The following is a 22416-nucleotide window of genomic DNA, read 5'->3' on the forward strand; positions in this document are numbered from 1 at the left end:
ATTTTTCATTCAATAACTTTTATTATATTTTTTATAAGCTGTGGCTTTCATTCACTCAAGAGGGGATTTTATTTTCTTCCGTCTTCTCCATCCAATCTGCTTCTCACTTTACAAATGGTGACTTAGGAAAAAGTTTCACTTGCCTAATTTCTTCTTAGTAACTTAATTTTGCGACGCATCAATCACAATTTTTGCAACAATTTCCGATCTCCGCATTTTAAGCCCCGACATGCTTAATTTTAACCAATTCTACTTTCTCCTCAGGAAATAAATGGATTTAGGATAATTGTCTTTTGCCGTCCTGTTTTATTCGGTCCTTAAATTTTGACATTGCATGTGAGAAAGGAGTTCATGAAAAACAGGAGACTAATAATATGTTAAATTGATTTCAAAATTAACATTTTTAGCTGTGTTTTGTATTTCATATCAGCGATTATCATAGCTAGACCAGCTGCTTCATCGACAGTCACTACTTGAAGGAAGGTCTTATCTGAACTCTGTCAACAAGCCCAAAAGGACAAACAAGAGTAAATTTGCAGATTTTTTTGTTTGCTCTTGAGGTCTTTTGCTCTTTTTCATCCAGAACAAGTTGCAGAAATGTCTCAATAGGACCGACTGGCGCATTCGGGAAAACAGTAAGAAGAATCAGATTTTTGGGTTTAGGCCAATTCCAGTCACCAGCTGATATTTTCTTGCTTTTTTCACGTCTGAACTTTGAATAAAACTTTGGTGCTAAACTCGTCGTAGTTGTGTAAATAATGCAGCTAGCTTACTGTAGCGAACTCTTATCTTATTTAAGCACTTTTAGACACTTGTGTTTCTTAAGGGTGATCTTTTTTAGAGTACAGAGTTTCGGTTGATACTTGATGAAACTGTTTTTTTCCACCAAGGTGCTTATGCAATAATCTTCAGGCTTCATTAAAATCTCATATTTCAAAGCTCTCATGAAGAAAAACTCTTGCTCTTAAACTGGACCTGGCACCTGTGGTATGTTGGTTCTGTCATGTTATATAGACTATAGCACATTTGTTGGGTTTTTAGATGAATTAAAGTTAAGAAACTCACTCATTCTTTACTGATTTCCCAATGGGATTTATTTAAAGAAATCTGTGCATTATGTCTTATAATGACCTTTTAAACCACTAATATTCTCAAATAATAAATCAAAATTTAGGTTGTTAAAAGGAGCCATATGGAAACATGAGAGCAAAGTTTACTCGGAATCACCCTTTCTCTCTGCGTGCTGTGTGTGTGTGTGTGTGTGTGTGTGTGGGTAGCCATGATACCTACAGCAGCAGCAGAAGCAGACAGCAGAGCCAGATGTTGCGCAGGTGGAAACGAGAGAACAGCTACTGTCAAAATGTCCAGGGGACTCTGCAAATCCTCCAACTCACTCTCTTCCTGTCAGCAACTATCTCCTGCGCTCCAATTTTCTGCTGCAGTCCAGGCCGACTCTTTCCTCTCCTTCCTCCCGGTTTGTCCCTTCCAATCTCCCCGTCTGTCCCATGACTCAGTCTGCAGCACTCTCGTTCCCCAGAACTTTGTGCGTTTTGTCCCTTTTTTCTGTCGTTCTTATCAGGCACCCGTGTCTCAGTCCGCTTTCCTTTCCTTACTCGCTTTTCCTTTTGGTTTGTTTTTCCTTCCCGTATGGCGCGCTGCTTCTCGTAGCCGATGATATCACCCACCATGCCCTGGTGAATCATAAAATTCCCCTGATGCTGTCAGGTTTCATGGTTGGTCTGACTGGCACTTTGTGCCTTCACGGTGATGAAAGTGAAAGGCAAAAATATTTAAGTGAGTCACTGAACTCTGTAATTCGTGTGTTTTTTTCAAACGGGGACAGTTTCTCTGTTCGGTTTATTCCGGCGACCTCCTCCCTGGATCATCCTAAAGACCTACATCCCCTTCTCCCTTTTGTGTGTTTCTGTCTCAAAGCTCACGTCACGGTGGATTAGCGCAGAGGTTACGCTCCCCGCGCGCACCGTGTGAAGACTTCCTTTTGATTTTAAATGCGAACCCTCGGTGGATTTTAATCGAAATTCAAGCTGAGAAGGCGGAGAAGCAGCTGGAATGCTACTTATCCAGGAAGGCTGCGGCTCCCAGGCTGCTTCACACAGGGCTGCAGTGATAAAAACCCACCATGATGTGAGACGGGAGACTCGGCCTGCGTCTGTATTTCATAGTATTAATTGTGCGGCCGCCGAGAACGACTCCCCTTTCCGAAATTTACAGAAATGATTGATTGATTGATGAGCGGGGCCCCGCTGAGTTGTTTAGTGAGCTCGAGGTGCCTGGAGGCTTCGTTTGGGTTTGGTGGAAAATAATCGTTAAAGGAACGCGTCCTGTGAATTTCATTAAAGCCTAATGAAATCTGCGGACGGGTTTTTCATCCAGGGGAAAAGTGTTTTCCCCTTTGCTGAGGGGCTCTCAGAACTATTTCTCTGCAGCTACCAGAAAATTTGTTGAATTGTTCAGGAAATTCGAAGCAACTCTCAGAGCATCTTCATTAGAGGATCATAAAGACTCAGTTTCCTTGTGCTTGGCTTCTGTTTGTCTTTGTGAGGGAAATCAAGTTTCATTCATTTGTTACTGAAGTCCAAACGTGCTTTTCCCTGATTGGTTCTTAATCGTTCGGCGTGTTGTAGTGCGGTATTCATTTTCCCTCTTGCTTGTCGTTTTTTCACACACTTTCTACAGAGGACTTTTCCAAATACAGTTGAAACCTGATGGTGACTCACACTGTACTGGATAAATAATAATAATAATAAAACCGTAACGTAAACATTTTTCTATCACTTTCTACAAACTCAAACGTCTTCTCACGGTAAAATTACAATTCCTTTAAATAATTTGGGAAGTCCTAAAGTGTGATGTCATTGTTTGTGTTTTAAGACATCTCAAACACACACACTGGTTCCTTGTGTGACATTATGGGAAAAATACCAAAAGAAATCTGTCAAATAATGAGAGAAACAACTATGGACAGACTTTGTTAATGACAGATGTAGAGATTTTTTTTTAAAAATATTTCATTTGCCTTTAATGAATCTTTCTGCTTAAAGGGGAAGTAATATGTGAAATCGACTTTTTTTAACTTTATGGTGCTTTGATTCTTTCATGCATGTTTAGGAAATCCTTTCATTTCCCAGCTATTCAGCTCATGATGGGAGTTGCTCCTCAGTGCAACGCTGATAAAAACGTTGCTAAAGGGCTAATAGAGGAGCCATGTTGTGATGACTTCCTGAAGGCGGAGGTTCAGAAAAAGGAGTTTTTAAAGAGACAGAGGGCCAATTTGTAGACATTAAAATACAAAGTGCATTTTCTTATATATGTCATATCTTATAAATAATATGTCTATCTTGTAGTTTGTTAGCTCTGGGTTTAAAAGATGTGTTAACTCCCTCACTAAGAGTGAAAGCGGATGCTCTTTTAGTTTCCTAATTGCGACTGTCAAATTTGTGCTTGAAGAGACGTAGTCTCCTTCTTTCAGCCAGCTGACTAGCAGTGGTGGCACCACAACACTTGTTGTTTAAGAACTCATTAAATCAGCTCTTGCCAATAAACTGCTAATATTTAAAATGATAATTTTTTTTACATTTACATCAGGGTTTTTCTTTACTTTTCCATTTAACAGTTATCACATATGCTTGAACACCGAGGGGAAAAAAAAACAAAACTCTTCTCACAATCCCATCTAGCTTATCAAACGTTTTCTAGCCAGAAAGTCACTAGAATGTTAAATGGCGCAGTGTAAAATTTCAGTGTGTTTGTGTTCGAGCCCAGAGGTGCACAGCGTGTCTTGTAAAGTCATTCTGCGTAGCCTGACCTCTGATTGAGGCCTCCACACACAGGCTTAGTGGATCGATCTACCCGTCAACACAAGAGCCGAGCTGTTATCACACACAGTCGCTGCTGTGTGCGTGTGTGTGTGTGTGTACGTGTGTGTGTGTGTGTGGGCAGCTTTTGGAGGAAGATGATGAAACGATCACTGTCACATCTGATAGAAGTCTCAGTGACGCTGATGCGAATAACATCTCATTCTCAACTGGTGGTTTCCTGCGCCGCAGAGAGACGGAGAGGCAGCCGTAAACCGAGATGCTTCGGTGATGAAAATTTGTTTTGACCAAGTTTTTTAGCAACGCAGAGATGCATTATGCATGAGCGTTTTTGACTGACACGTCTTCGGCTCCTCGCTCTTGGTTCACGAGAGCTGAAGGTGCCTGGGGAGAGGAGGAGGAGTGGGGGAGGCGGGGAGCGTTGACCTTCCTGGGTGTGGGTCCGAGGCGGGGCTGGCACTTCTGTGAAAGCCTGACTGGTTCCAGTGTTCTCACATTTGCACAGTTTTATCTTGTGTGACACGCTCTGTTCCCAGAACGTGTCACCGGCTCACACAGGGTGGGTCTCCACATCATAAAGTGACCAGAAACCTTTAAAGCGTTTGGCTAAAAGCACAAATTAAACTGAGGTTTCAGCTGTAAACTTATCCAAGGCGTGATGTGCTGTGAAACTGTGATCAGGTCAGATGTCTGTACATGTCCACGGTGGCCAGCAACTGTTAGCTGCTTGCATATCAGAACGCTTTTTCATATTTAATAACATCATAAACACAAGTGGTATAACTTTGCGTGATTAGCCAACACAATAGCACCGCGGTGTCACAGAAATCATTATGGAAGGTCCGGATTGACCCACAAGCCTCGAGTTTGACACGTGGCGTAGCGCCATGACTCTGGAAAATTAGTTTTAAAATATTTCACAAATGTGTTTACTTAGAGATATCAAAGTGACTGCATGTGATACTTTTAAGATCATTATTAATAAAATGTGTCAATAAAATCACGCGTCCCCATGAGGTGCTTTGCATCTGCGCACACATGAAATCCCGAGAGAAATACGTCAACATTCACGCTTTGCGAAAAATGTGAAAAAGGTCCGTCGTCGTGAATACTTTTGCGAGGCGCTTTAATGTTGCCTAAGTATTGCTTGCAGCTGTGGTAGTTTGCTCAGTCTGGCCAACAGAATCGGCCGCAGAAACCTCCATTGAAGAAATGAACTTCAGCATATCTAATTAGGATGCTTTACGGCTCCTGGTAAACAGATGATGTTGGTTTCACGCAGGACCGAGCGAGTAGTTTCCCACTGTTTTTAGTCTCTCGGTCGCACAAAAACCAAGCCCGCCAGGCTTCGGAGTGGTGCAATTTCTTCGGGCAGCCTCGCCGACAAAAGGTGGCTGAACCGTGTCGCGCAAAAGCAGCGACTCTGGGTGAGATCCGGAAACCGCTCGAAGCCAGTTTTATTGGGTGAAAAGCTGAGTTGGTGGAACGGTTCTCAGTGAGTCTGCAGTTAAAGTCGGTTGTGGTGAAACCGCACATTACTGAATGTCTCCGCGCTGATTGGAAGCTGGATTAGAGATGATGATAGCGTGTGTTGGTGTCTCTGGCGGGATGAGACGCATGAGAAACTCCTCAGTCAAAAGCCTGCTAATGTGGGTTTTAGGTTCTGAGGGAATAACTTTGTGAAAGTTTTTACCTTTTTCCAGCTCCTCCTGTAAACAAGAAATGCATGCAGCAGGCCCCGGGTTTTTTACTCGGATTTCTTCCTTCCTGTGTAAACCGTCCAGTCTCTCAAGTTGGGATTAAGGCATCCAGCTGTGAAAAGTTCCTAGTCCTCTTGGCGCACGGTATCATTATAACCTATATTGCTATTAGAAGCACAGCAGGGAGAGTTTTTGTCCTCTACACATTGTCAGAAGATGTCTCCGAGTTCGCCGGTGCTGAGAGAAAAGAAAAGGAAAAAAAAAAATCACTTCGAACTGATAACAGGGATTTATTTTTGGGGCGGTGAAAGCCTCAAAACCTAGTAGAGTTCATGTATAAATCACATGTTTTACATGCATGAAAGACTTCCGTGGTCGACCTCAGAGCAGCGTCTGCGAAAAGGATATCCGCTCATCAGTCTCTGCTGTATATTTAAACAGAAATCCCTGTTTGTAAATATATATACTTTGGTCTTTATTTGTAGACTCATATGTCTGGACTGTGAGTGCAGCTACAAAAAAAAGTGATGATGAGTTTTAGTTGTATGCTACAGTCTTGTTGACTTCCCCTCCCCCTGTATTTCTGTGTTTCCTGTTCCCGCAGTGGAGTATGACCGGGAGCTCTCTCTGCAACGGCGTCACCACAAGGAGTTTAAGTTCAACCTGTCGCAGATCCCAGAGGGCGAGGCCATCACGGCAGCCGAGTTCCGCCTTTACAAGGAGTGCGTGAGCCAAGCGTTTCGCAACGACACCTTCATGCTCAAAGTCTACCAGGTGGTCAAGGAGCACCCTGACAGGTACGAGCCACACAAGAGAGGCCTTTTACTCTTGGCTCTTTCAAAAATGATTCATATCTCCCCATGTCAAGGTTACTGAAACTTCCAGGATTTCATGGTTAAACTAGTTAGCTGCCCTACATGAAATAAAGGCATGTTTTTACAAACTCTCAGCGCCTTGTAGAAGTCGTAGCATCCGTTGAGCTTTTTAATACCTCGGCAGAGTTTTTACATTGAGGCCAAAAGGTGTTTGCTGTGTCTCCTACAAGGCGTGTATAAACGTCAAATAAGACTTGTGGCTTTGTTTCAGCTATAGCTTCCCTTTTTTTTTCCATAAAGGCCAGATTTGTAGAGTGCTAATAGCTGTACTGTCAACAGACCATAACACCTGAACTCCTCCACAGTTATAATGGGCCGTTTGGCTGCTTCTCTGGTTCTCTTGTTGTCCCATCCGAAAGTGTAGATAGACAGCCAAATGTTGGTGGACTCGCAGCTTTTGGATGATGGATTTAACAGAGCTGTGTGAGATGTTCGAAGCTTGGGAAGTTGTTTTGTAGCCTAACCCTTCTTTGAGCTTCTCAACAACATCATCCCTCACATGTCTGGCGTGTTCCTTGGTCTTCATGATGCTGCTGCTCACTAATGTCCTCCAACAATCCTCTGAGGTGTTCACAGGAAACCAGCTGAGACTGTAAACCCACAGATACGTTTTTCAGAGGGGATGCAGTTTGTATTTACAAGAAAAAAAGGATCGATGGGAGTTTGCTACTGAAACTGAATTTTTGCTGTGAAACTCCTGCAGCTTAGAAACGGCGTTCTGCTTTCCTGTGTGGTGTCCATCGCTTCATCCCATGTTTATAATGCAAAGCTGAGCAAATCCTTCCCCTCCTTCTTGCAGAAATAACTTCAGCTTTAAAAGAGTCCCATCTTCTAAATAACCACAGCTGATGCACGTCAAATATTTACCTTACCTTTGCAGGGCAGATAAACAGCGTCTCTGAATGGGTTTGGTGTTTCAGGAAGTCTGCTCCATGACAAACAACGTAAAGAGAATTTCTGATATATTTCAACTTATTCTCAGTCGCTTCGCTTCAACAGGCCCCTAGGCAACGGAGAATTGATGTAGTAAGACACCTTGAGCTATGCGGCTTTAGCGCTCAGTATCTGCTAAATGTGTTCAATCTGTAAGGCCCACACATCTGCATTTTAAGGAGAATTAGATCTTACCGCTCGTTGTTAAAACGTGGTAATTGAGCAGACAGCTACTTAAACTTCACATTCTTGAATTCATTTTGTCCTCGGGTCAAAATGACCGAGATTTGTATGTGTTTTCCCTATACACAGAAAATGAGGACAAGAGGAGGGTTAAGATGTTGTTGGGTTACCAAGTTGGGGCTTAAGTGAAATAAAAGTAAAAGATCTTTAGCTTTAAGGACCTTTTTTTTCCCCTCTCCTAATTTTACACGTTAAACTGTAACTTTGCAATCGCCAAATCTGCAGGAAGCCTATCAACTTTTCCCGTGGCCCTGACTCCCGTTTTGGCTCTGAGCTGTAATGATGGAGTGTTTAATTAGCTTGACGCCCTTTGTTCTTTTCATTCTATTGGCTTCTTGAGCAGCAGGCCAGGAATGCGAGAGATTACAATGCCAAAAATGTGGCAGAGCTGACATGAGAAAAGGCAGGCTACTCCCAACTGCTGACCGCTAATCAGCATTTTTTTTATTTTTTTTTTTACCAATCATAGAGCACTTAACTTATGGTTACCATAAAAAATAATTATATAATGTCTTAAAATGAAATGAATACTGATATTTCAAGAAACCCCACTCACATTTTGGTTCATTAGTTTTGCAAATATGCCTTTTTAGTAAAGGACCAGAAAATTCTTCTATTTTGCATATAAAGATAAGCAAAGCAGCCAACAAGATCTGTTTAAACAAGCGGTTTCAAACTAGGGGTGGACATTTATCCTATTGTTTATAATTTCTCATGAAGAATATCTTATCATGAAGGGAATTCCGATTTATCGTTGTGATAAATTCCACTTAAATGCCGCTTTAAATCCCCCAAAACTGTCTGTATTTTTGGGATTGTAAGATTTTCTATTTTCTCCACAATGAAAATGGCAATAAATATGATTAAATGCAGTAGTTACTGTGTGCAGTTTAGCAAAACAGGTCATCCTTCTTTATGCGACTGCCATCCTAAAAAAGCATGACAAACGCAAATGGTTTTCAAGATCAGCATTTGTGTTTGTGGGGATATGATCACAACCACACAGTTACCTAAAAAAAAAAAAAAAAAAAAAGGCAATAAATAGTTCTTATCGTTGTTGTCGTTATCACAATACAATAAAATATTCCGATATGTTCAATCGCTCACCCCAAATCCGAAAAAAAACCCAAACCTCCAGTTAATTATAGGTTCCAGTTTGTGTAAGAAGTCTGTACTAAAAAGTTTCACTGGATCTCAGGTGGAGATCTTTTTTCGTCACATGATCGGCGTGCGAAGCGTCGGCGTCCTGGCCCAGCTGCGTGCGGAGGGGGTTTCATGCGGAAGCTGTCAGAAACGCTCTCATTACAGACCAATAAAGCGAGGCTGCGGAGACATGACTGCAGGGGCATTCTGCGAACACCTGGATGATTGCGGAGCTTTGATGTCGTCTCTGGGAGGACGGTCCCACGGGCCCGCTGCTGTGTTATTACCGTCTCTAATGGGACAGGGGGAGGACGGGGCCCTCTTATCTTCCACGCTCTGCCTTTTTCTTACGTCTCCTCAGTTCTCGCTTCTCATTAACGAGTGACACTTCTTTCCCTCGTTCGACACAGTCCGCTCGACTCCTTCGCACAGAAAAAATATCGTGAATGATTTTAGCATACACGAGTCACAGAGAGTGGCGGAGAGAATCTGGCCCATGCCAGAATTATCTGGGATTTTTCAGCTAATATCGATTCGTTCAAAGATCTGAATGGAATACTGTTTTTTTTTTGTTGTTGTTGTGGTGTCCAATATTTAGGTTCTTTTTTGCTTTCCATGTGAAAAAATTGTTTTTCAAAAACTCAAATATGACAATTTGAGTTTTTGATTGATGCAGCTAAACTTTAAATTTGAAGAGTCATGATACATGATCTCAAGACGTTATACATGATGTCTTGAGATAAAAAAAAAATCCTCTTTAAAGGGAGATTTGGCCTTAAAAACATACAGAAACTTATAAAAACTCCCCGGCCAATAGTAAACTGAGCAAGACAGTTTTACTACAACTCAATTCAACTGCACCTGTATGTGTGCGACGCCTGTTTTTAGAAGTTCTGGCTGTTTTGTTTGCCTTAGAGAGGCGGATCTGTTCCTGCTGGAGTCCCGGAGGCTTTGGGCCGCTGAGGAAGGATGGCTGGAGTTTGACATCACGGCGACCAGCAACCTGTGGGTGATGAGTCCGGTGCATAACCTGGGTCTGCAGGTCAGCGTGGAGACCAGTAGCGGTGAGAAACTCAGCGACTCTCAGCCCGGTTTCTGATCGACGTTTTGATCAAGATCGGTCAATAAATTTCAGTGAATATCCATCAGTTTAAATAACTCACTTCCTTTTGACAACACGAAACGAAAACGGATCATAAAACATTCAAAATTAACTTATCTAAGAGTTGCCTGTTTTCCCAAGCAGGTCGGACCATCAGCTGTAAAGACGCGGGCCTCGTGGGACGAGACGGCGCGCTGGAGAGGCAGCCTTTCATGGTGGCGTTCTTTAAGGTCAGCGAGGTCCACATCCGCTCCGCCCGTTCCGCCGGCGGGAAACGGCGGCACCAGAATCGCAACCGCTCCACACAACCACAAGAGGCGTCCAGAGGGTCGGGCCAAACAGGTCAGTGTGCAAAAACCTTAACCGACCTCAGAATGGCCAGTGAATGCAGACGGATACAAAACTAACCTCAACATTGCCTCCATAGATGCATGAATTATGTCCAGCCTGCACACGGTTTGTCTGGTTAAGGTATTTCCGTTAGAAGCACTTGATGAATTGGACCCGACCTGCACAGGATCTCTTTGTAATCAGCCACTATTAGACGGAAACTATAGCTCAGGGATGATGTGCGGGATTTATTTTCCCTGCAGCTTCCCCTTAAGGATAGAAGGAGATTGAATATTCAGCCTCCTTCGTGATTTATGAAGGTGATTTCTGTTGCTGGGAGGGTTTGGACTCGGAATTAAGTGTCAGAAAAGTTGCATGTTTATTACAACTGTTTGCGCTCGATGGGAAGGGAAGCGTTTTTTGGCTTTCATAGTACACGGTGCCTTGTAAAACAGCCATTTAACATCCACATTCTACGGGCCTTTTAGGTGGTAGAAAAACACAAAGTTGCACTTAATCGTGGTGGGTACAGAAAAGATATAGTTTATTTTTAAAACTTCAAAAAATAAAAACCAGAAAAGCGTGGTCCCGTTCAGTCTGATACCTTTAAATACAACCCGGAGCAACCAAATGCTAGTGTAGCTGGAAACATGAGGAAGAAATCAAATCAAATCGAGCAACTTTATTTATTCTGAAATAGGGAAGTTCGGGTCACAGCTCTCTGGTCAACATAACAAAAGAAAATACAAACAATAATCTCATACAGCCATTTCAGCATCAGGACAAACACTAAAGTCACATGAAATTCAGTAGAGATGAAAACGAAAGATTCTCGAAATCCCTACAAGAGTTTGTGGTTGTGATGTGACAAAAATGTAAAAAAAAATTTAAAAAAATCTTCATGCATCCACTTGCAGGGCACTTTGACCTCGGTCTACTATAAAGGGAGTATTCATTCTGAACAGAGCTGCTAAATATTCAGTGGTTTGTCTTGACAGGTGACCTCATCTTTAAACTCCACTGCAGTTCGCTCCTCGAGCAGCTTACCGGATGATGTAATGAGGAAGGATAATCCTCATCTTATTAGCTTTGCGAGCGTTTCAAATGAAATCAAACCCGCCCACCTTTCACCTGCTGAGTAATTGTGACCCCAACTCGATGCCGCTTAAAGCCAAGCTGCCACTGCGAGGGCTTATTGTGTGAGTGGCGCTGGCGCTCGATGGGCGCGCCGTTAATATCGGTTTGATCGCTGCCTGATTTGACTGATGAGTCATAACACGACTCGCAAACCACGGCGACGGAAATCGTTGGATGGGAGCAGCAGGAGAGAGGGAGCTGTCGACCCGGCAGTGTCCCCTCAGCTCCACTAAGCAAATATGTAATTTCCCACTGGAAACATGTTATTTTATTCTTATTTGATGCAAAAAATAGATGCTCATTTCTTAAACCAGTCAGAAAAAGAACTTGCAGACTAGTTCAAGACATAACTTGGATGTGCAATAGTGACTGTCCTCTTTGGGGACTAGAACGCAGTCGGAAAAATCATGCACATTTTTTTTTATTTTTGATGAGATCATTTAAAACCTTTGGTGAAATCATGTCTGACGGAAATCAACAATTATACTTTAAATAGAAGGCAAGCAGATTTCTACACATATAGCGTTATCATAGATGGTACCTTACAAAATGTTCTTGCCCTTTCAGTTTAAAAGCTCTTTGCATTTTAGTTTGTTTCCTTTGACCATCTGTGGTGGATTCACAGCAGACAGAAAGTCTTGGAGAAGCTCAGAGGTGCAATATATCTTTTATTAAAAAATATATATGTTTTTTACATATTTGTTAAAACTGTCACTGTTATGACAAAATAACATGAAGCAGATAATCTTTAAAAAAAAAAAAGTAGCTCCTCTGCCCTCTCCCAGTGCTCCCAGTGCTAACTATTGAAATGCACCACTCGGTCAGAAGCAACCAATGAGAGCCAGGAGGAGGGTCTTGGCGTTGTCAATCAAGCTTTTGTGTACGCTGGTCACTACCTCCACCTTGCTCTCTGCTATACGCTACAACTTATTTTTGATTGCAGAGCCTGCCATGAATGCTCAGGCTAGTTGGCATGGCAACAGAGGACGGCAGGTAAACACTTTTCTTGAAACATTAAGTTGTTTCTCCACCATTATCACATTTAGTAGCATGTACATGAGCATGATTTACTGCGCTAAGACACTGGCTCTGTGGTGGTTTTTGACATGTGCAATATTAGCACTGAGGGGAGAAAGAGTTTGATCTTTTCACAGGTTACCTGTCTCATAACATACTTTCACTACATTGTGACAGTTTGAACAAATATGTAAAAAAGGTAACGTAAAGACTAGGGCTGTAGTGATACAATAATCTCACTATATGATACAATACATGTTGTTCTGCTCACGATACAATATATATTGCGATATTCAGCAAACGATACAATTCAATACACTTTTGCGATTTTCTGAAACATTTTAGAGGGACAGAGTGATTTTGGTGACATTCTGTGACTGTTATAGAGTTGGAATGAATTAATTTAACTGAAAACTGATTAAAAGCACCAACTACACAATACCTGGCTCTGGTTGGACATGGACACAGACTTAAAAGTCGACAGCTGGACAACATGAATCAAAGAAGTGGTGAGAAAACGTGTTTCTTTTAATTGAAACAGTACAAACTGTAGCTTACATGCATTTGTAAAGTAAATAAAGTGCACCAAGTACCCTTCTCTGAATAGTTTGATACCTTTTTAACCTTGACACTTAACATGTGAAGGAATCACTCTAAGCCTGATGACCTAATCCCTCTCCCGGCGAATCAAGCAGTGAGTGAGCAAGGTGACAGTTGGATGTTACGATACTTGCAGATGAATATCGATTTTTTTTCTAGGAAAGAAAATATCGATATATATCTGCAAGTATTGCACATTGGGCAGCCCTAGTAAAGACTGCCCAATGTGGCTTTAAATTAGGGTAAGGTTATAAGCCATGAGAAAACTTTTGTTTAAAGACAGACTAAAATAAGTTTGAGCTTGTAACTACAAGTGATCAGCAAAGCACACTTGTGCTTCTCGTAGGAGCTGAAACTGTTTGACGTCATCCACAGAGCTGAGAATTGAAGCTAATGATGAGAATTGAAGCTAATGATGAGACCGTAAACGGTTCAGCGTCCATACCCAAAAAGCCGACTAGCTTTTCTGCCGCCTGGTGCCAAAACCCAGCTCTGACTGGGGTGCTGCAAATAGAACCTTCTGGCCGGCTACCTGGGAAGCAATTTACCTCTTCTCCGCTTCGCCGACTCTGTTTAATGACTCTAACATCTGCACTGTAAACAGATGTATTTGTGGGACAGGTTGGCTTTGTGCTTCACTGTTGCTCTCTGCGAATAGTTTGTCTGGCTCCGTTTTCTATTTGTTCAGAGCATCTTCGGTGGCTTCCTCCAAAGACCAAGCTAATGCAGAAAACAACAAGGTGGAAGATTCAACTTGCAGGTTTCTCACTGAGCAGGAACGGCGGAGTCTTAAGATGGCACCGCTTTGAACTCGTGGTTTGTTACGCAACTTCATGTCCTCCTCTGCCAGGCTGTCACCTTCGCATTCATGTCGGAGTGACTTCAAGAGAAACTCATTTCAGGCTTCGTAAGCTAACAGAAAGCTAGAGTCTGCGTTTGGTTCACTGTTCTTGCATCAGGAGGATGAGGAATATCTGAGAAAAGCAAATCTGTTCAAAGAAATTCTCCAATGACGACAATCGGTTAAATGCACTTTACATAACCCAAAACATCAAGACCTCGCTGCACTCGCCACTCGGCACGACTGGGAGTGTAAATATTTAGATCCTGCACAGGAAGTTGGGAGCGCACCCCCCTCCCCACCCTCTCTCCGCCGCCTCCCCTGTGACAGCCATGCGTCCAAGGCTAGAAAAGAGGAGTTCTGGGATTGGATGGGAGGATCCATGAGGAATTCTGGCTGGCATATGGTTTCAATACGGCATCACTCACTCCTGAGATGAGGAGAAGTTTGAATTGGACGGGGGAAACAACTGAATGTTTGGCACCGGCGCTGCAGCGTGTCAGTTCAGGACACAGCTAAAGGGAATATTTCACCTAGAAGTCGGTCCATTTCTAAGGCCAGGAGGAAGCATTTTGTTTGTTTTTAACTGCTAGCGTCCACAGAGGCGTCCGTTCAGATGCCTTTGAGAACTTCAGCATGCTGTGTTTTCTAAAAACAACATCCTCTTCTACCTAAAGCGCAAATTCCTGACCCGTGCGATTAAAATATCTGCGAGAGCTTTATTCCGCATCTCGTTTTACTTAATTACCTTCTTGCAAATGCAGTGTCTCATTGCTCCATATAGTCTTTTATATTAAATTTGAAACTGCACTGTGCATTTTCCCCCCTTTACATTGATGCCACTAAATGAAATCCACTGCAACCAAAGCTGGCTAAAGATTGTAATCCCACTTGTGAACTCTGGTCAGAGGAGATTTAAATACAACTTTAAGCCTCGCATGCAAAAACACAAAGTGTGGCAGAAAACGAACACCACACACCATCTTGTTTATCACTATCCCTAGCATAAAACACAGTGGAGGTTGCATCATACTGTGGAAATGCTTTTCTTCAGGAGGAACAAACAGCAGGTTGATGGTAACATAAGGAGCTAAACCCAGTCAAGATGGATTATCCTTTGTGATTGTTGGGCATCTAAACTCACAGGAGTTATTATAATGTCTTGCTTGTGCAGAGTGAGACTTATAGGTCCATTTAGGTGAAAAGACGGCAAAAGGCTTCAAAGATGATGTAGAGGTCTTCCAGCTACGTGGACCCTAAACTTAAAGCCAGAGGTATGATGAAATGGTTTAGAGCGAAACTTAATCACGCGTTAGAAGACCTAAACTAAATGCAATCGAGAATTTGTAAGACTTGAACATTGACGTTTGCAGATGTCCTACCTCCAGTTCGACTGAGCTTCAGCTGTTTTGCAGAATTGGCAAAAAAAAAAAAGAAAGAAAACAAAAAATGACCCAAAAGATTTGCATCAGTGATTGCAGAAATAGGTGGTTCCTGGGTGTGGACTCAGAGGGGCTGAACAGAACTGCTTGTTACACTTCTTAGATTTGTTTTTTGTTTTTTTCCCCCTTACTTCTTAATTTGACCTTTTGTTTTATTAGAAAATCTTAAAACTTCACTCTGTCCCTTTAGACTACCAAAACAGGCAGTTCATCAGAAAGCTTGATTACCTAAACCGAAATGCTTCTGAGGTTTTTGACCTCTCTTTTCCCATGTTCATAGTTTTAATGTGTTGGACGTAAAACAACACGTGAGATTAAATATCTTCCAGATGACTGAAAAGGATCGAATTAGCCAAATAAATTTCTGCAACATTAGTTTTGAAATATTGCCGTGATCAAAAGCGTAATAAATCATTTTTTATTTTTTTTGCTCCCTTTTTGCCTGAAAACGCACACGATACGTGAATATTTGGACAAATTTGCTTGCTTATTTTCTCTTTGAAAACATCTGCCTGAATATTTTTTTTTTTTGACCGAAAGCTCTCGCGTCCGGCGCCAGGAGAACAATACAACACCTTTAAAGCTAATTTGGCATTTAGTGGGTGCACAGGGCCGGGGAGGTAATGGGAGTCGGGTTGGGCCCTTGGCTCCTAGCTGCGGGGGAGGTTAACAACCATCCGGGGAAGGAATACCGCGTCCCGGCAGGCACAGCCCTAGCGGCCTGTAATTAGGTGTAGCTAGTCATTAGCTGCGCAGCTAAAAGACTGACCAAGCTAACAGTATCGCTTAAAGAATTATAATAACACGGCGCTCAGCCAGCTGTGTTTTTTCATCTGTCACTCCTCTCCTCTCCCTCCTCCGCCTTCTCCCCGCCCGAGCTCTTTTTGTTTACCGTTGGAATAATTTGACATGGCGGAGCTCCATCGCAGGGTTTAATAACCTCTGTGATGAAAGACAGGAAGAAAGATAAACGTCAGTAAAAAGGTTGAAGGGACTAGGAGGGGTAAAAAAAAAAAAAAAAAAAGACGGCAATGACTGTCCTGCTTTCATATCTTCATGGCTGCTGCGGGTCTCACTCAGACCGAATGTCTGTAGGAAGTAATGTCAGCTGAAGAGCGGGGAACTTTGGGCTTTCTTGAACTGGTCACTTTTCTGACCCAGTTTCTAAAGTGCGGTGTCCTTCTCTGGCTGAACTAACCTTTTATGTCACTAAAGCTAACACTTGCGGCTACGCCGTCTGAAATGGCACCCCGTGAATCTTCTATTTTCGGGAACGGCTTGCGATAAATATAATTTACAGCTTTTTTCCGCCCCTAAAGCGGCACGGTGAAAGCGTAAGGGGGGGTGTCGAGGTTATGAATGGCAGGCCTTGTGGAGGCAGGTTAATATCGGTTTACAGTTTTATCAAGAGTCCCGCTTTGAGGAAACTTTCTGTGTTTCCTCTGCCATTCAACACGCAGGGTGGGAACCAGCAGCCGCTGCCCCTTCTCAATGGATTCAATGAAAATTGGGTTTTTAGCACGTAGTTCTGGAGTCATGTGGTCTAGCAGGATGTTTGTATGTAGAGTCAAACACAGGTAGGCAAGCTGTTCCAATATGCCAAAGTTTGTATTCACTTTACCATTTTATTGAAGGAAATCCTTTTTTTTTTTAACAGGAAGTTCAAATATTTAGCCAGACTCTAAATCAGGAAGAACAAGAAACTATGGTTTATGTTTAGTTTTTTAAGTCGTCCATTAGTAATATTTGCAAATGCTTGGCTTTCTTACCAAACACTGGGCGTCTGTTATGGTTGTTTATGGGTCGGCCAGTTCATTTCAATTTATTTAGATGCTGAAAATTGAACTATCTTTCAAATTTAATTTTAAGAAACGTGATGAACATAAGGCTTGCTTTAGCATATTTCATTAACCGTGACACGTTTTTCACCATATTTAGACCTCTTTATGTAAATCAATCACTTTATACTGATCACTTTATACTGATCACTTTTCAGCTACAGTTTTACTAGTCAGGTTCAGTTACTGATTTTAGTGAATCTCTGTCTTGTTTAAGCCGTCATTCATTTCCAACAACTATAATTAGGATTTTTGATAGCAGATTTTCAGTTCACGGAGGTAGCTTGAACACAACACAAACAGATGCAAGTTTAAACTGTAACATTGCAGTTAGAGAATATATCATATACATCACAATAAATAAATCAAGTGGATTCCCTTGAATGAAGTGGATTCCAAACTTGTTGATGAAAAAGAAACAACTAACAGAACAACATGACAGTTTTGTTTCTGCACCACAAAGTTGTTGCGATGTCAAACAAATGTATTCATTTAAAAAAAACGATCTAGTTTTTTGAACAGAAAACATTTTACATTATTTCTTTAATGTATTACATAGGTGTGATTTACTATTGGATATGACTAATGTATAGAAGATGAAAATAAAATGATGACATCTTAATATCCAATGTACTTTTTTGGAACTGATCTTTTTTTTGTGTAAGTAAGCGTATAGTGAATTCATGAATGGCCAACGTTGATATAATGTACCATAAAATACGTAGTCTGTCCTTTTTTCTTCTTCTTCTGTTCCATCTCTCCTCTAACGAGGGAAGGGGAAAAAAATGAATGGAGGCCTCCTGGGAGCCAGAGCTAAGCAGTAGCTGTGTGGCATTCAATTTTTACAAGCAGGAAGGGGCGATGTGGTTTATGGGCACCACAAATCTGGGCTTTTACCCTCAATGAAAGCCCACAGTAAATATCAGCTTTATTCCTCTTAAAGAGCCCCACAGACTATAAATGCTGATGACTTTGAAGGGCCAGGAGGTGCAAGGAAAAATGTGTGGATGTGTAAGAAAGAAAAAAAAAAGAGTAGGCTGCTTACTCTGAAGTACAATCACCTCTGGTGTTGTTTGTAAAATCGTAAACTCTCTTTTTAGGATCAAGGAAATACAGGTAAAAGATCGTCATCCTATGCTGCTTTTTTTTTTTTTTTGCATAAAAAATGTTTTTCTTTGGAGTTTGTACCGATTCACTGATAAGAGGGACACATTTCCATTTTACGTAAAGCCTTGTCGTGTCAGTTTCGTTTTCAGTAATATACAGAGACGAAATATCGATTTAGGTCATTACACAATATTTCCAAACCTTGTCATGTTCGCCGCTGCTGCAGCAGCCTCGTGTTTCTTCTTATTAAGTAGCGTCTGCTGTTGAAGCCTGATGAGTGTGCAGGCAGCCGAGCGGCTTCATCTACCCTCCACCCTCGGCTGTGATTTGACCCGAAGCTGAATGTCACGCATCATAAAGCAGACCTGGATGAAGGAGTAGTAGGGGGTCTGTGTGAAAGTGTGTGTATAACATGGCTATGTGCACTAAAAAGTAGTGAATATTTTACAAGATTTTAACACGCCACATATTGTGTGTTACATGCAGAAGCCAGGGGACGTGCACAGGTATTTAATTGTTAAAGCCCGCATGGATGATGCTACATCAGGGGTCCCCAAACTACGGCCCGCGGGCCGGATCCGGCCCGCCTCCACATTTGGTCCGGCCCCCTGAACAATACCAGAGAGCATTCAGATTTTTTTCATTTCCCGTATTTTCCGGACTGTAAGCCATTTATATGTGGATTTTTCTTCAACCACCAGGGGGCTCTTTAGCAGGAAGTGAATCATTGGAAGTCTCGGTTACTTGCGCACCAACACTGAGGCCACAAGCAGCAAAATGAGTAAGAAACAGATCAGATGTCTTTGGAAAGTTTCTTTGCAAAGGGGAAAAGACCCAGAGAAGAGACAGGAGAATGGATTTATCCCAGACCGGTAGGTGACTCCCACATTACAAGCCCGCTCTGCGTAACATGCGGCGACTGGCTGCTAATGAGGCAATGAAGCTTCAAGCAGGCTGTACTCGAGCAACACAGCTCGGGTGTTATTGTCTCCCATCACTCCCAGATGGGACCGTGTCGTTGCAGAGAAACAAGCTCAGGGCTCCCGTTAGTCATTATCGTGAGTTAAAATTTTTACGAAAGTAAAATGTTCGTTTTTGTGACCCTTCTGTTATTTTGAAGGGATATGTAAACGTTATCATAGCGACCAGAGTCAGAGCGCTTGGGCTGCGGTCGAGAGGAGATGAGTAGAGCTTGTGAGTCTCAAGTCTGGTTTAGACGGAAAGTTTTAAGAATTGTCGGCCGATTCTCCAAACCTCTGTGACCACAGAGCTAATAAAAGTACAACAGGTTCGATCGGTTCGTGTGTCCAAGGCAGGAGCAACACGAACCGATTCCACTCACGAACATCCCGATTCCAGAGGATAATCCAGTAAAACCCCCAACATTGCGGGAATTTAGAATAACCAAACACGGATGAAGATGTAGAAGCAATAGTGATAGTTTGTGGAGTCATTTTAAGAGATTAAAGATGTAACAAAAAGAAAAGGTGGTGGATAAAAGACGACGGGAGCAGCCGCTCTATTTGCTGCACGATTTGGAGGTGAATATGTTTTTTCATAGTTAACCTTTTTAACTGAATAAATAATAATGACCTTTAGATTTAGTGATAAACATTTCCACATATCATCTCCGATATTTACCGACTCGCAGTTTGGGATTCCCCTCTGTTCTAACGTCGTCGCGCTTTTTGATTGGCTACCTGTCACATTCAACAGGTTGTATTCTCATTCCAAGTCAGGGAGAACCCCACAGGCTGCGATAAAAGGGCCAAGAGAACCCAAATTGGGTATATTCAGTAGTTGGTGGGAACACCAACATGCAGAAGACTTATCTGACTGTTCACCTCTTCTCCCCCTCTCCCAAACAAAATTTCCAAGTCTTGACCGGTCCGCGGTAATAAAAGGGTTGGGGACCACTGATTTAGCACATGCTAGTAGCAGACACGAAAGATCAGCACTTTTACTGTTACAGTTAACGTTCGGAAACTACCATAATCAGTTCTGTTAAATCTAATCTTGGCAACTTTTTCTTTTTCAACCCTAATAAATGTGATATTCAATTGACCTGTTATGATTCAAATTTTGGGTGTCCGCCCCCCTCTGCTGCTGTTGCATCATTGTGGAAAACCTGGAGCAGCAGAGATATGTGCGGTTTATATGTGTATGTTGGTTTTAAAAAAAAGCAAACTTGGGGGTTGTGGCTTATAGTGCGGCTCATAGTTTGGAAAATACGGACTATAATCCTTCCTGGACTTTTTCTGTGAAAAACCCAGAGAGGGTTATTTGGTTATTATTTATTTCATTAATAGTGTTATTATTTATTTCCTGACTTGTTCTATGAAGAACCCAGAGAATGTTATTTGATTTTGCTTTCTGGAAAACAATATATTTTTACATTTCAGCCCTCCTGCAATCATCACACTTTTTCTGTTACAAACTGACTCTGGCCCCCCACCAGAGAAGGGAAAAGTTATGTGGCCCTCAGGAAAATGTTTGGGGACCCCTGTGCTACATTATACTGTAATTTATAATTGCAAATGTATAAACTTTAACATTTTTCTACATTAGTCTCACCTAACCAGATTCCCGTTTTCACATTATGACTGTATTACCTCAGTTATGGTTAGGCCTGTAATGGTAAAAATTTTTGCTGTGTGATAAATTGTTCTTGAAATTCTAGCCGCTTTTGAGACAATTTTCGAGTATAATAATAATAGCATAATTATGCAAGTTTACCCTTTGAAAGATCAAAAAACTTTAATTTTGTAAAAAAAAAAAGACACTCATCAATGGAAGTAGAAGATACTATATTTTAAATATCCAAAATAAATAGATGACCAAAATCATGAATTAAAAGGGAGATAAAAATCACACACAATCAAAAACATAAATGGATTGTGTTATGAAGTCTCAAAGTCAAAATTGCCCTTCAAAAAAAATGTTCATCATCAGAAAAAATTATTTACTTTTGGTGACCTGGTTTGTGAAGATCTTTCAATATTTCAACAAACTTATCACTTTCATGCCAAAGTCGGATTTCTTGATTTGATTAGTTTTCATATCTACAGATTTTCCCAATTGACCTGTGGATGGATCTCTGCAGCTCCCCCAGAGTCACCAAGGTTTTCGTCCTTGCTTTTTTTCCCCATTAATGTTTAGATGTGCCTACCGTATCCTCTGATCTTCATGATTATGTTTGCTCACTATATTTCTCTACTGAACCCTCAAGGCTGGATTTATTCTAAAAATAAATTACGCACAAGTGAATTTATTAATTAGGTGACTTCTGACGGCAGTTTAACTTGACATTAGAGTAAAGGAGGCTAGATAAACATGCCCGCCACACTATTCAGATTTTTACACATATCGCTCGCGATCCACAATAACGCGGCAGTTTGTAATCCGTAGACGTTTGGGATTGCAACGTAAAAAGACAAATGGGCAGACGTTTAGAAGAGAGGAGCACTTTCTCAAGGCCCTGCATCTGTAAATCCACTTTTTCCATAATATCTCAGAACCGAGCGGGGCTATGTCGCTACCGCCATGTGTTGTTTCATTCTCTACAAATGCCACCTCAAGTTCTAATCAGGTCAGCCAAGTTTCTCAGCCAGTCGGTCCTGTCCCTTCAGTCGAGTTTTTCCTCTGTCCTTGGATGTTTCCTGTATATAAACAGGCTGCGCAGCAGAACTGTTCCTAACAATGCAAAGCCAGAGTGGACTTTTCGCTTGAATATTTATAGGAAAAACAGTCACGTTTCGGATCCAGGACCAGCCTGTGGCTTGGTGCGTGGATGTTTTCCTGCAGTAAAGCTGTTAAATCCATGTACTCTCTGCTGCTGAGGATGCTGAAAGGGTCACTCAGTCCGCAGGGAGGCAGGACCAACACTTGACCCAAGGTTTTACTGCCGATGAATATTTAGCCACGCATGCAGAAACATGACTGACAGCACGGACCCACACATCTACAGTAAACTCCCCGTTTCCACATCAGCCGACAGCCAGTGAACGGCCCTTCCTATCGGAAAGGAAGGAACCATAAGCTGGGGAAACACCTGACTGTATCCGACGCTTACAGGCGGCCCTTTGACCCCACCGCAGCACACTCTGCCTCACGCTGTCTCACCTTCGGCTTCCTGCCTTCTGTAGAGTGGACTCAACCACACAAAGGACACCCAGATTTTGCTGAAGTTTAAAGGATGTTTTCACACCTGATAGTCCGGTAGACTCGGTTCGATTTGGGATAAAAATGACAACTTTTGTTACACTTTGCTTT

The 22416-nt window shown here is 42.0% G+C and overlaps 1 protein-coding gene across 1 annotated transcript in view; it reads left to right on the plus strand.

Moving 5' to 3' along the window:
* Nucleotides 1-22416, plus strand: part of bmp6 (bone morphogenetic protein 6) — a 56348-nt gene that overhangs the window by 26787 nt on the left and 7145 nt on the right. The window contains exons 2-4 of the mRNA XM_008438685.3: nucleotides 6141-6333; nucleotides 9646-9794; nucleotides 9977-10174. Of these exons, the coding sequence (XP_008436907.1) occupies nucleotides 6141-6333; nucleotides 9646-9794; nucleotides 9977-10174 (540 nt within the window). The remainder of the gene's footprint in view (nucleotides 1-6140; nucleotides 6334-9645; nucleotides 9795-9976; nucleotides 10175-22416) is intronic.

The sequence above is a fragment of the Poecilia reticulata genome, chromosome 20 (genome assembly GCF_904066995.2).
Source record: "Poecilia reticulata chromosome 20, P_reticulata-male-v2, whole genome shotgun sequence".
In the NCBI taxonomy this organism is placed as follows: domain Eukaryota; kingdom Metazoa; phylum Chordata; class Actinopteri; order Cyprinodontiformes; family Poeciliidae; genus Poecilia; species Poecilia reticulata.